General features: G+C 41.6%; 1 protein-coding gene across 1 annotated transcript in view; it reads right to left on the bottom strand.

The window, feature by feature from the left end:
• Positions 1-454: 454 nt before the first annotated feature.
• CHCHD6 (coiled-coil-helix-coiled-coil-helix domain containing 6) overlaps positions 455-14,361 on the bottom strand; it is a 214,713-nt gene continuing 200,806 nt past the window's right edge. Inside the window, exon 9 of the mRNA XM_063121377.1 lies at positions 455-1,016. Coding sequence (XP_062977447.1) covers positions 993-1,016 — 24 coding nt within the window. The 3' untranslated portion in view covers positions 455-992. The remainder of the gene's footprint in view (positions 1,017-14,361) is intronic.

Below are 14,361 nucleotides of genomic sequence, written 5' to 3'. Positions count from 1 at the left end.
AAGTGGCATATCAATAAACCAAACTAAACTAATAAACTGATTATAGAAGTTCACAGCAAACAGTCTGGAATGTCTTGGTTCCTGTTGAGTCAAGATGCTTTACTTCAGTGGCCTCCTCTGAACCACTAAGGGGCATTTTGGAAGGCAAAACCAAGTGGCACAAAGAGAGTGTTACAGCAAGGGACACAAAGAGCTGTAGCATGACGTATGGTGGAATCTTTTTGTTCTTTGGCTCACCACAGCGAACTCTCTCTTCCAGCCAGGATGTTTGTACCTTTCCAACTAATCCAAGCCAGTTCCTGGCATGAAACAAATGAGATTTTTAATTTTTCAACAGTGTTTATGTTCTCAGCGCTGACTGGGATGCGATCAAGTCTGACAATGAAGGCAGCAACAAAAGGCAGGAGGAGCTGTTCTTGAACTTTTGATTCAAAAAACACCTGACAGCAGATAGTGACCATGAAACACTCTTTATTGTTCTTAGGAAGGAGCTTTTAGAAGGAAAGGGAAGGAATGCCTCAGTCTGTGTCAAACACACACACATGCACACATTTGTATCAGTATTTCCCCATATTTCTCAGAGGTCTTATTCTGAAGAATAAGGACAAAGGCAACATCACCTGACACACACATTTTGTGTAACAGTGAAATCAAAGAGATGACAAGTGTTTTCTTTTCTTTTTAGTGGAGGTTTCTGACGTATGCCCCATTAGAGACAAAATCAGTTTATGGGAATGCTTCTCTCAGTGAAAGAGGGATAGTGACGATGACGACATGCATTTTGCAGAGCATTCCTTCCCCAACATTGCTCAGGACCCTCTTCAAGTCCAAATCCATCAATTAAGACTGGTACGTGTAGGCATCTGGATATGGATTCGTGGACCCCTACAGACAGAAGGCACTCATTTCTATCAGCATGAATCCAAGAGGATGCTGGTCTCCTGAGAGCTTCTGTGGTCCCATGCATTCTGCACTTTGCCAGCAGGTGAGCTTTAATCAAAATGGACCAACAGTTCCTGAGAGAGATAAAAAGACAAGAGATGTGTCATTACTTATTTAGCTGCTGGGCTGACCATGTAACGTGGAATGCAGCAACAGATTACTTGCACCAAGATTTGAAACAAAGAGCACAACCGCTAAGTCCTCAGCAGCATTATAACCTGCTTTCTGAGGGGAAAGTTCATTAAAAATGTTGAAACCATGAAGGTTGATACTTTTATCATCATTATTAATTAGCTATACAGCACCACCAATATAATAAATGTGTTGGCCTTTATAGTGCCACAACAATCTCTTTTTGTGATCAATACATATGGCATTTTGCAGAGCAACAGTAAAAAGGCAATCCCAAAGACCTTACAATTCGATGCGGACAAAGGGATCTTAGCACTATCAATTAGAAGGCAAGGTTCAGAAAAATCTATCCTTTCCTCTTTAATGGATTCTGTGGTAAGAAAAAAGATGGAAGAAGCACTGGGAAAATATGGCTGAGTTACAAGCACAAGACAATGTTGTAAAATTCTATGAATGAGGCAGAATTCCCACTTTTTCTGGGGCCCCTCTGGATTTTGTCCCCACTTCTATTAAATTCAATAGAGTGACTTTGGCTCCATTGCTTTTGACAGAGGTGGGTAGAAACAGTTGGAGGGAGGGGAAGCCCACCGAGCACCAAGGACTCCGTTCTTCTCCCTTCAAGCCATTTTTCACCACGGCACTTTTCCTCCACCTGGGTTGAACTCAATGGAGTAATATCACTCCATTGACTGTAATAGTGACAGGGGAAAGTGCCAACCCAGAGATAAAGGGGGCAGTGGAGGTGAATGGAGGGCAGCACAAGGGGCCTCACAAGCACACTGGGATGTCTTGGCTGGTGCCAGTGCATCTATGGGGTACTGCACTGCCATCATCTGGGTTATGGCCAGTAGGGAGTCCCCAAAGGCTCAGGGACAGATTAGGACTCCTTGGAAGTACTGGGTCTTTCAGAAGAAGCCACCAGAGACAAAAGTTCACATTGGAAGTATATGCTCTTCACAAGATCAAAACTATAGAACCTGGCTGCAGAAGGCTATTCTAGTATTCATTGTGTGGCCCTGTTCAGACAACATGCTGATGGTTAAGCATTTTGAGCTAAACATTATGGCTTAGCGTCTTGTGTGAACCATTCCTAACCATGGTGGCTGCATAACCACGGTTTAAACACGCTCACTAGTCACTTGCTGCAAAACGCTTAGCAGCCTAACCATGGCTTAGCATGTTGTTAGTTTCGGCATTATGATGCATTTATAAACAAAGCCTTGCAAGACAAAATTCTGGGGGTGTTGGTTTTCCCTTTAAGAAAATATGGTTGTCTCTGAAATGTGTGACAATCTGGGTTCTTCTATTTTTAGATGTCAGGAAAAAGAATATCAACTGACACATCTCAACAAATTCTTCTGCTAGAAATTGTCTGTATAGATCTGTGGATGAGAGATGTTGAAGCTTGTGAGTCAAAAACACAACAAAACAAAAATTTCCATCACAGAACTATCAGATAACAAGTACCAGTCCCTAAAGATGGCTAAAAACAGGACCAGCCACTGGCTTCCTAATCTGTAGCTCATATCCCAAAAGGTTTCTGCAAACAAAAGCAGTTGATGGGACTATCAATCAGTAGAAGCTGCTCCCAATGGAAACTTGATGAAATTACTTCTAGGAGCAACATGTTGTGGATGGAAGGACTAATTGTTATTTTCGCCTCCTCCAAAAAAGACATGTTGGCCTCATGAAGTTTATGGGACTGGCATTGCTTAGAAGGGTTGAAAAGCTTTCAATACAAGCTTTTTAGATGCAATGTTAATCCTGCTGACTGTTTTATGCTGATTTTATGGCTTTTTTGCTTATTATATTTTTGTATTTACATTTTAATTGCTTTGTTCCTTTTGTAAACCACCCTGGAATATAATACTTTAGACAGAAAGACAGACAGATGATAGAAAGAATCAACCAATCAATCAATAAAAATACATGCCATTTCTCTAGCAGTTTCTTTAGTACTTCCATTGGTGGGATGTAATTTGCGATTGCTTAGGTGCACAGTAGATGCAACTGGACACCTTGTCAAGTTGGTCATGATTCCAATTTAAACCACTGTTACTTGCTAGTATAATGTGCATCAAGTAGCAGAGGCTTCACACAAATTCTCCAAACCAATAAAGAACTGCTGCTTTCAGAACCGTGTTATATTTTAAAAATGCCTCAAGATTGTATCCGCTATACATGTAGATACACGTAAGATTGCAATGCTACCTATAACAATGCGTCCAAGACCTCAACCGTTTGTGGGCACATGTGCTAACGTCATAAAGTTCAGGAATGGTAGAATGGGTTGTGCTTTCGAGTGGGGCAGATTTGCTACAAGACGGAATGCATTTGTATGCATACCGCCTAGACCGGCTTCCACATTTTTTGCTTGCCATGCTTACCATGGCAGGTGTGCCAGCACCTCCTGGGGAGCACGATATGCACCAGTTTTCCATACAACTCTGGAGTTAAATGGGTGTGCTGGGATCATCCTGGGAAGTTATATGCCAACCCCTGCTGCCTCCCACCCTACAGTCTGGGAGAATGAGGCAGCTGCGGCTGATCGTGAGTGTTCAGAAAGGGCAGGAAATAGTTATTTGACATTATTGTTATATTTTTACTGCCAGGAATGGGAAGAGGCACTTGTGGGATTATCTGCCTCAGGTGCCAAAATAACTTGACCAGTCTTGGATGCTGTGCAATGTTGACTTGGCAGCAGCATGGCTTGGGCCTTCCCTGATGTCTGGCCACAGCCCTCGCTGTCCTTTCCGGTTCCAGTTGTTGAGCTGGGGAGAAGAGCAGAGGATGGTCTCTAAGTGCATGGCATCAGTGACAAGTGAAGGGACAGGGTCCTGGCCACCATCTCTTTTGACCTGGCTACCAAAGTGAGCCCAAAATTGTGGATCTCTTCACCCACACTACCAAGAACCACTAGATGAGTAGTATGGCTATTGACATCTCAGTTAATTCCAAGATGCCTGTAAGTAAATATGCAGACATTGGTGCACCATTAACCTTCCATTTTCTTTTGGGTGGGTGAGGGCAGTGTGGAGGTACTAGGAGGAGAATCGCACAATACAGAGATGAGCTGGATAAAGTAGCTGGATAAAGTCCATAACAAACTTTTCTCATATATATGTGCTACATCTCCTATTACATGCTTAAGATGGCAAGGCTTGGCCGTTGGGCAGCCATATTCCTAATCCCAGAAGCAGTTTTCATTCCATTTTTTTTGAGAAATATATTAGGAGATTCAGGAGCCAGTATGTAATTCTTCAGAAGGGAAGGAGCCATACAAGGAAGGAGGCAAGATGCCGTCTCCAGGTACAGGCCAGCTCTCCTGGAAGATGGGACAGATGCAATTATCATTAATTGGCCTTGTAATGGAGCTTGATTGCTGGAGACAATCTGTACAGCAGGCCAGGAAATACCTGGTCTTCCAAGTCCACTGTAGGGTGGATTCTACAATCCCCCACCCTCCGGCTTTACTCATGGCAGTGAAAATCAGTATAAACCACAGGGATGGTGAGGTGTAAGTTCCAAACAGAGGGCTCAGGGGTTGCTAACCTTCTGGGTAGTCATAGCCTCTACCCTATGGAATTCCCTCCTGAGAGATATACAGCAGGTCCCATCTATTTATTTATTTATTTTATTACATTTATATACCGCCCCCCAGCCGAAGCTCTCTGGGCGGTTTACAGCATCTATGGCTGCTTTTAAGAGGATTTTAAAACCTCACAAGCTCTCCCTGGGCTTTAATTGAATTTTCTTATTGTATTTGCTGCTGATGGTTATTTTGAAATTGTATTTTATTGTAATTGGGTTTTTTTTTAAAAAAAAAAAGTTTATATTTAACATTTTATCAATATGATAGTTCTGTTGTTTCTATAGTGCAAGTTGCCATGAAAAGACTATAGCCTTGAAAGGTGGCTAAGAAGTTGGCTAAATAAATACATAGCCTCTTCTCATTTAGTGAGCCTGACAACAGCCACAAAGCAATGTGTGTATTATACAAGTTAGTGGTTAGGAATGGTTCTTGACTGAAGGTTCTTTTGTGGTTCAGCAGCTTGAACTGGAGATGTCTGCTTACACTCTGATCTGTAGAGGCTGGTGGTTCCAACATCAGTGGTGAATCCACTCTGGGTTTTGGTCAGAACCAGCCAGGAGCAATTCAACTATCCACTTACTTTAATGAGGAAGAGTAATCACAATATCCATTACTAAGGCTGGCAAAAAGCTACCTCAATAGCAAGTGGCTGAAGAAGCTATGGCCATGGAGCCAAATTCTCCTTTTAGTGGTTATGATTGATGCTACTTTTTAAAGAAGGATTTCACCAGGCTGTACTTGATCTGTACAAAAATTATTTCCCAATGCCGCAAATCTTCCATCTTCTTCCAGCCTATAGAAACATTCACAATCGGGTACAGATCAGTCATTTGGTTGCTAAAACAACAACAAGGGTGAATATCTGGCCAGTGCAAAAGCCATCTGCACAAAGGTGGTCATTGCATCCATCTGAGTTTCAATCCACCTTTTCCCTGAACAGCACTTGATTGCTAGGGCTGCCACAGTCATTGTACAACTCTTGAATTTGCACCAGGAGTACTTCAGCTCTTGGGTAAGATATGGAAATCTTGCCGCTTGAGACAGTTTGCACAGTTACGGTACAAGATTTTGTTTTGTTTCACAGCTTCATTAAACATCACAGCTTACCATTCTGCACAATATATAACAAGTTGATTTTGTAAGCTGGGGGGATGGGACAATTCTGTTCATAAATACTTCAGCGTTACACACTGCACCTAGACTGCACCGTTGTAGCATGGGACTCTGAGTATCCTGATTGGTGTGGAGGAGAAAAGTAGACCCATTAGGAAAATATTCTACCATTGCACTACGTTTTCCCCTATAGCTTCTGCTCCACGGGAAGAGTTCTAGGTTTCTCCCTGACATCGGTTTTCGTATGTGCTGGGAAATATTTTGTACGAAAATGTAGTTAATTGCATAAGTCCCTCTCTACAGTAGCATAGTCCAGTCACAGATTTTCCACCTGAAGTGAGGGCTGAACTACATGTTTGTGCAGTTGTGGGCAACTTACCACTGGAATTTAACAACAAAAACAAAAGAAGATGTGGGAGTTACAAACTTGAGTGGCACACTAACAGTAGGGAGGGCTGCTTAATCCTTTCACTTCTGGCCATTTTCCTGCTAAATGTTGCCCCATCCAGCTGCTTTTCCCCCTGAAAGGTAAATGTTCCAGGTCCCCAAATCATTTGCCCCCCATAGAAAGAAAAGCAGTTGGGGCTGATTTTTAGTAGGAAAACAGCCCGAGGTGAAAGATTTAAGCAGCCCAACCTTCCCTATTGGAACTCTGCTTGGGATCACAGGCTCCCTCAGTGGCTTTTCATTTTTAAAAGAATGGTTGTAGAAAGTTACAAACAACCGCTTGTAATGAGTTGTTTGGACCTGAGAACCACGCCAGAGATAACTATAAAGGAACGCTCACTTGGACCACAGAATTGAATCCCGACAAATGTGTAATATGCACAAGGTCTCCATTTTGTCCTGTCGGGCATAAATGGCCCTGAATATTTGCTTTTTGTTTTGCCTGAGGACACAGCAATTTGGAGGCCTGGAGGCATTCTTAAGTGAAAAATCACCCCGTTTACATAGTTTATTTCAAAACATTCACTTGTTTTCCTTCACCTCCTCCTCCCCCCTCCCCCTGAGAAGGGTCTTTGTTTCAATTTTCTCAAGTCTGTGACCTGACTGACTTTCCCTGCAATTTCTCTCTGCAAGGCAGCCTCCATTACATCCATCCACAAATGGATACCCAAATAATTTGACTGAGAATGTCAGCAGAATGTTGTGCTAGTTATATTGCTTCTTTTGTGTCCTGAATGCCACAGAGACCATCACTTCAGCACAACAGCCCTGTTGTATGGTTGAGTTGGGATGGACCATGTCTTAATAAGAGCCTTCCTGCTTAATCATTTATTTTCCCATGGGACACTAGAAAAAGGAATAAAGAAAGACTATAGCAATACAGCTACATCCCCCGGCACCTGTACGCTACAGAATAATCCACATCACCTGCTAATCTCTAGCTATTCTAAGATTCACCTGTTAGTTCATGCATTATAACGTATTGATTTCCCTAGGACAATTGCTCTGATCACCATTATCACCCAGAGAGAGCCTAAATCATTAGTCCATTCATAGGATGCATTTCTCAGCAATTGCGAGCCTCCACAATTCCCAGAAAACTGTTAAAGAAAGACACCCAAGCCTGGACCCCCAAAGCAACATTCTCCAATGATTCACTGCAAAGAACAAAACTGCTATTACAGACGGATGCAAGCTGGAAAGCACTGGGGAAAGAAAAGAATGAACATAATTCTGCCCTAAGTCATTACTGTGACAATGACTGCTAATTAGCACTGGCATCAATACGGAGGCTGCTTTCACTAAATCATTTTTTTTTAAAAAAAAAAAAAACTTTTTAAATTGTGAATATCAACAAACAAAACAGAAAATACATCATGAAAACGGGGAGAAAAACACCATACATTGTATATATAAAATTATCATTTCCATCATATGAACCGTAAAAAAAGGGAGAGAGTTATACAAAGGTTTCAAGAAAAGCAGACCAAATATCTGTATATTTATCCACTTGCAAGTTGAGTCTATATAACACTTGTTCAAAAGTTGATAATGTTATTAGGTTATCCATTGCATTATGGGAGGTGTGAATTTGTCCTTCCAATGTGATAATATAAGTCTTTTGGCTGTCATAAGGGCTCTGAAGATCCATCTGCGCTGACCATGTGTTAACTTCCAAGAAGCTGGTAGGTAATTTAGGAAGAGATGTACATTATTCCATATTATAGATTGTTTCAGTACGAAGTTCATCCTTATTACAACCTCCTCCCAAAAGGGGGCAACTACTGGGCATTGCCAAAACATATGAGTTAAAGAAGCATTAAATTAATGTTAATTGTATTTAATCACGTTTCCACTATTTAAAAAAAACAACCCACCAGGCTAGACTGACATTGCTTATAGTTGTTGTGAAGATCTCACTTTTGTCTAGCAGTGAAGAACATATACAAGCACACACAGTGAAAATGTTTCTTTTGCCAATGTTCCTTTGTTCCCACTTTTAAAAAGCAGCAAGGGATTATTTATCATTTATACAGGATATTCAATGTACAAAGTACTTTATAATCCGTATCTCAGTCATCTTCACAACATTCCTGTAAGTTAGGAGATTAATATTCTTAGCTTTTATTACTGTCTGCAAAGTAATAGTATGAAATACCCAAGAACAACCCATGAGTCCAGACTCAGTTTTATTAAATAACACATGACCTAATCCTATGTATGTGTACTCATCAGTCCCATGGAGTTCGATGGGACGTACTCTTAGGTAAGTGCACATAGGACTGTAGAAGTCCAGCCTGATCCCATCCATTTATACTTGGAAGTAAATCCCACTAAATTTGATAGGGCTTACTCCTAAGTAATGCTGGAGACAGATGATCATTTATAAATAGCTGAAAAACTTTGAAAGAAGCATAATTTTATATGGTATTCAGACATTTGTTTTGTGCCTCTGTGACCTCTGATCAAACATGTTTTGCAGGTTTTTGAGACAACTCAGCAAAGAGGGCAGAAACATGAGGACACACCACAGGTGGCTATTTCCCTTTCAAACTGCCTTGAACTGTATGAAAAATCCTAAACTAAGCCTCCAACTTCAGTGTGTGTAGGTCAGCCTTCCCCAACCTAGTGCCCTCCAGATATCTTCGACTGCAACTCCCATCATTTCCAGCCAGCATGGCCAAATGGGTGTTGCAGTCCAACATATCTGGAGGGCACCAGGTTGGGGAAGGCTGGTGTAGGTCATCACTGCACACCAGAGGAGCCAAAAAAACCAGCCCTCCGCATCAGTATAAAGGATTTAGGCGGCACAGCTGAGAAGAGGTGAGATGAGGGGTTTCCGACAGGGCAAAACATTAACCACCAGAACCCTAATCCTGATCACAGATAAATCTTTAAATTGTTAATCTGGCTGGAGGAAATGGGATTGTAACAGCTGCTGTGACAAGTTGCTTTGTCTCTGGTGGTCTGAAATGGCTCCACTACCACCAGTCAAGATTGCTTTAAAATGCAGTTGCCTTCTCCCTTTTACAGTATAAACAATGATTCCACACCTCCCTAGAAACGCAGAGTATAAAGCACAACAATCTCTACCACCTACTTCACAGGAATGGAAATAAAGGGTTTATAAAGCAATAGAGAACTTTGACTACTCTTTCCTAGTGCAATTGGATTAACCCCCACTGTTCTCAGAGTCCCCCTAGACCCCAGGAGGGATAAAGGAATCCAGTTGGTACATGATGTTTTCTAAAGTGGAATAATGAAAACCTGCACAGATTTCACTCCAGTTTTAAGGGGATTAAAAGGGGCTTTAGAAGTATTTATGACTAAGACCTCTGCTAGCAGCAACAATGGGAGGAATACCCTCTCTTCCAAAGGCTAAAAGGAACAGAAAATCACTGAGTGACACAACAGAACCTTATTTCTACACAATGTAACCACAAACGGGTTACAGAATAAAAGGGCAAGTAGAAAAACCGGGAGCTTTTATTTTGCAGAATGCTAGACGCGCAACAACCCTCTGCGTCTACATGTATCCATTTGCACGTGTCTGTGTGCACAAGCATTGAGAGCTTGGAAAAATGGAGGCTGGGAGGTAACTTTGCAAAGACCACTGGGTGAACGACGATTCTTAGGACAGGCACGGCAGAAATGCACCCCCTATTGCCTCTAGGCAGCAGCAGGACAACAGCAGCAGGCTTGGAAGACTTTCCCCTCCCCTTTGCCCTGATTTATCTGAAAGGTGTGGCACTCAGCTCATTTTAAAACAAATGAAATACGAGACAACCTTCCCCCATTAAGATACTAAGACTGCAGATTCAATATACAGTAGTAGCAATATCACCACTTCAATTTCTTAAAAAACAAACAAACACACACCTGCACCCCCTGTAACATTTGAGCGAGAAATCTAGAGAGAGAAATACATCCACGAATGTTGCTACCCAAAACTGAGTTCGTTTCAATTTAAACATGTTTGAAATTCCTGTGTGTTTCATCTCTTGGCTCTTGCTTGGTTGACATTTCTAAACCTTGAGCAAGAATAGTACTTTTTGCACTTCACACTCATATAGTGAATGCAGCACGGCGTGTGTGTGTGTGTCTCAAAGAGGAATATCCTTGGATGGCATTCCTAATTCTATTTCTGCTCAGTGATATAGTGAAATTTCACCCTGAAGTATTACGAGCTCGACTGCCTTTATTTGTTTAACACTTCACATTTTCATTAAGCTGTTGCCATTCGGCAGGCAGTAATTTTATTTGTATGATAGCCGTATTCATCTCGTTCCTACAGGTGCTGATGTTGCTCCCTCGTCTCCTTGGCAGAAGGAGAGCATGTCAGCAAAGGTGGAAGCAATGAGAGGCGGCGAGAGCACACCAAGGAGCATCTAGCTGTAGCTCCCTAAGAAAGACTACCGTCAATATTAGCACACTTCCAGCTAGAGGTTTTGCTCTATGGGTGAATTTACATCATGCATGATGGGAAATCATTCAACTGCACAAACAAGGCCATGGGAACAGGGATGTTCTCTCTGAGCTGGACTACCTATCTCAGACCCCTGACGAAATCTTCATCTAGACCCAGAGGCATAGAAATCGAGCTATTTCGGCCTGCTTATATCTGAGATATCCCAAACATACAAGGACCCACCCGTCCCCTGAAAAGGGAAAGCAAGTCAGATTGCCTTGCCTGCTGTGCTCCAAAATCCTGCCTGATGGGCCCTGGGAGAGCAGAGGCAGCCAAGTTCAGGAATGTAGCAGACTGATGCTGTCAGGATTATGATGTGAGCAAGATGACAAACTGGGTTACTGCTAAGATTAAACTCTCTCTATTTATGAAGGAACACACAAGCTTCACTTCTGAAACAAATGTCTCTCTAGAAAGATTTTGACATTAAGTTCTGTTTTTTAAAGAGATGGGTGCGCTACGGCAAGTCACACCAAATGTCTGGAGAGACATTCATTATATAACAGGAAAACTTCAATGCACAAAGATCTGTCTTAGGAAGAAATGAACTCTAGAGCTGTTCCTGGAGTTTCTTCCACTGGCCTTTTCTTGGCGAATGTTGTGTATGTCGTCATTATTATTATTATTATTATTATTATTATTATTATTATTATTATTATATTTGCATGTACTTTCAGAAAATAGCATGGTTCAAGAACATGTTCCTTGCCATCCCCCGAGGTGCCCTACACTTCAAAGCAAAGTGAGGACTTCTACCAGTTCTCATCTTCTTTTCCCATGAATGCTTCCGGGCCACACGTGAGGCTCAGAGGCATTCTTAGGAAATAAAAATGGCAGGTGGCTGCAAGTTGATTATTTCATCTGCAGAGTGCCCATTTTGTGGTGGTGACCAGGACATTTGCTCAAATTTCCAAATGAGCCCATAGGCCTAAAAGGGTTGCCTATGCCTGTTCTAAAAGTAACAGGAGCAGATCCAGTCACTGTTTTCATCATCTGAATAAGCTCATTTCTTCTAATGCCAAAGAACAACGACACACAAGGAGAAAAGTGCACAACTAGGTAAAGTTCCATTAGTCATGTCCCTGTCTTACATTAGATACCATGGTGCAAACTACAATCATAATGGTCTAATTCAGAAAGTGGTTACAAAGATGAATAAGAATGATTGTAAAGCACCTAGCACAAGGAAAGGACCTTCTAAATCAGGGGTGGGGAACCAGTGGACCTCCAGATGTTATTAGACTATAACTCTTATCATCCTTGATCTATGGTCATACTGGCTTGGGTTGATGGAGGGTCAGGAGGGTCACAGGTTCCCCATCTGAGATCTAAATGAAAATTAACTATGGCCTGGTTCAGACAACACGTTAACCATGCTGCTTAACCACAAAATGGTTAAGGGAATGCAATGCATTCCCTTAACCATTTTGTGGTTAAGCAGCATGGTTTAGTGTGTTGTCTGAACCAGGCCAATAAGTAGAAACTTCCACAATTCAGAAAGACTGGAAGAAATATCACCACAATCCTATCATAGACCCTGGCCACGCACAGAATAAATTGTTTTCACTCTTCGATACAGGTACAAATTTCTTTTTTTGTGGTGAATAAGCAACCACTTAATATGCACTATGACTAAAAAGAGACTTCAAGGCAGAGAGAGAGAGGTGGGCTTGAATAAAATACTAAGCATATGAAGGAAAAACCAGTGCCAAACCCATAGCAACAATTTCTCAACCATTTGCTTGTGTTAAAACAATTCAAGGACTCTGAGAACCTCCCCAGGATTGAAAAGTTTATTTCGCTTGCTGCTATTCTGTTCCTAGTTTTGTAGCGCATTCAATGACTTCTGGGATGGACAATGTCAATCAATCATAGGGATCTCTCTTTTTTCCTGATTTCAAACCTCCAGTTAGAGAAGCATGATTTGGTAGAGACTGGTGGTAGCCATTAGTTTAGTGGCAGTCTTTTTAGAAACAAGACGTGAGGTGAGTTGCTTAACTTGAACAGTTTAAAATACACAAAGCAAGATTTTTTTAAAAAAAAAAACCCCCAACATCCACTCTTAATAAATGTGCTGCATTTGTATCTTCTGGACATGACTTGGACAGATTTTTCTTCCTCTGTTTTTTGACGAATGGTACTAGTTGCTTCTTGTAATTCACTTCACTGTGCAGCATGAATGTCTGTTTGTGATAGATACCAGCCCAACTGCTTGGGTGTCCAGTTATCTGCCAGAAAAGTATTGTCTGTTTGGAACCAAGTCATACTGAAGCAGGAGGCCCAGAGGCAAAGAGAAAGAAGGGAGACAAGGAAGTTGTCAGCTGGGAATATATCAGTGTTACTGATGAAAAGTCTCTTGTAAAAACCAAAACAAAACACCAGGTTTCATGGTTAGTTTCAGAGTAATCCCCTTCTCATTCCTGCCATTCCTAAAGTAATGCTTACTTAGTGTGCTTAATATTTTCCCACTTATTTTTCTAGAAAGTATTTAACAACTTAAAATGAGTGGCTTAGGCCTCTCTTGAGCAGCATGGGAGCCACTTGGGGCCCATGGTGCAACTCCACATGGCTGTATATAAATACCTTGACAACATTGACATGGCCAATCTCATCCACCTTGCCAGCCATGCCTGTGCATATGGTGCTGGCATCCACACATATGGTGTAGTCTTGGTGGATCGTACAGTACAGAAGCAATTCTCAAGCCCTTCCAGATGTGTGTGAAGCAGTCCTTACCGGCACAAAGGAACTCGATCGTGCCAAAGGTACTACATCTAGTACAAACCCTGAGGTAGCTACTGGTCCTACCTCAAAAGGCTTCTCTATTTGTTTATCATGGATCAGTGTAGATTCAAATATACATAACAGAGAAATGACATGCAAGTAGTTTTACTATAGGACACACCTGACTTGTACCTTCTGCACTGACAGGATGGAACTTTGCGTAGAAGAGGAGAGGTGTTGCATTGCTAAAAGGTTATTTCAGCTGGGAGAAGGAATTTCCCAACTAAAACAAAATTCTACATCCAGTTTTTAAATGGGATGTTTCTCCTATCAGATATTGCGATTGTTGACTCTAGTCCACTCCCTGGACCATGACTGGAGTTCGAAAGGAGGCTTGCTTAATAAAGTACAAAGGGGAAAGCTCAGTTGTAAAATGATGCAAAATAATACAGAATGTACGAAAAAGGAAGCCTACTAACAAATTCACAATTATGCTGGGGGGGGGGGGGGAGAATAAAACTCTAGAGAAAGTCCACTTGCCCCAGAATAACCTAAGATGTGGAGGCAAGGACACTGGAAGGAACAAATAGATGAATACTATGCAAGGACGATTTATATCGAACAAAGCAAACTCAAGCTCAATGGAATCAGCTTGCAAAAATGGACAGAGCTCAGCAAAGCAGCATCAGCATCAACAACAGACCGCAGCGATCAGCAGTGATCACATTTTCTTTTCATGCATACAAGAGTGTGAGCTTCTCTCACAGCCTTGCAGTTTAATCTTGAGCTGTGTAGTCTGATTTTTATCACCATACATGTGTTCATATCACGAAACCGACAAGATCTGCTTGCCTCATTTATGTCCTTGGCTACATCCTGAAGAACGAAGATTTTCCTTAGAGCAAGATATTGGGACTATCAAAACAAGTGCTGAGATTAAATG

The sequence above is a fragment of the Elgaria multicarinata genome, chromosome 3 (assembly GCF_023053635.1).
Source record: "Elgaria multicarinata webbii isolate HBS135686 ecotype San Diego chromosome 3, rElgMul1.1.pri, whole genome shotgun sequence".
NCBI lineage: Eukaryota > Metazoa > Chordata > Lepidosauria > Squamata > Anguidae > Elgaria > Elgaria multicarinata.
Note: the sequence above shows the minus strand (reverse complement) of the source record. Positions and strands in the feature narration are given on the sequence as shown.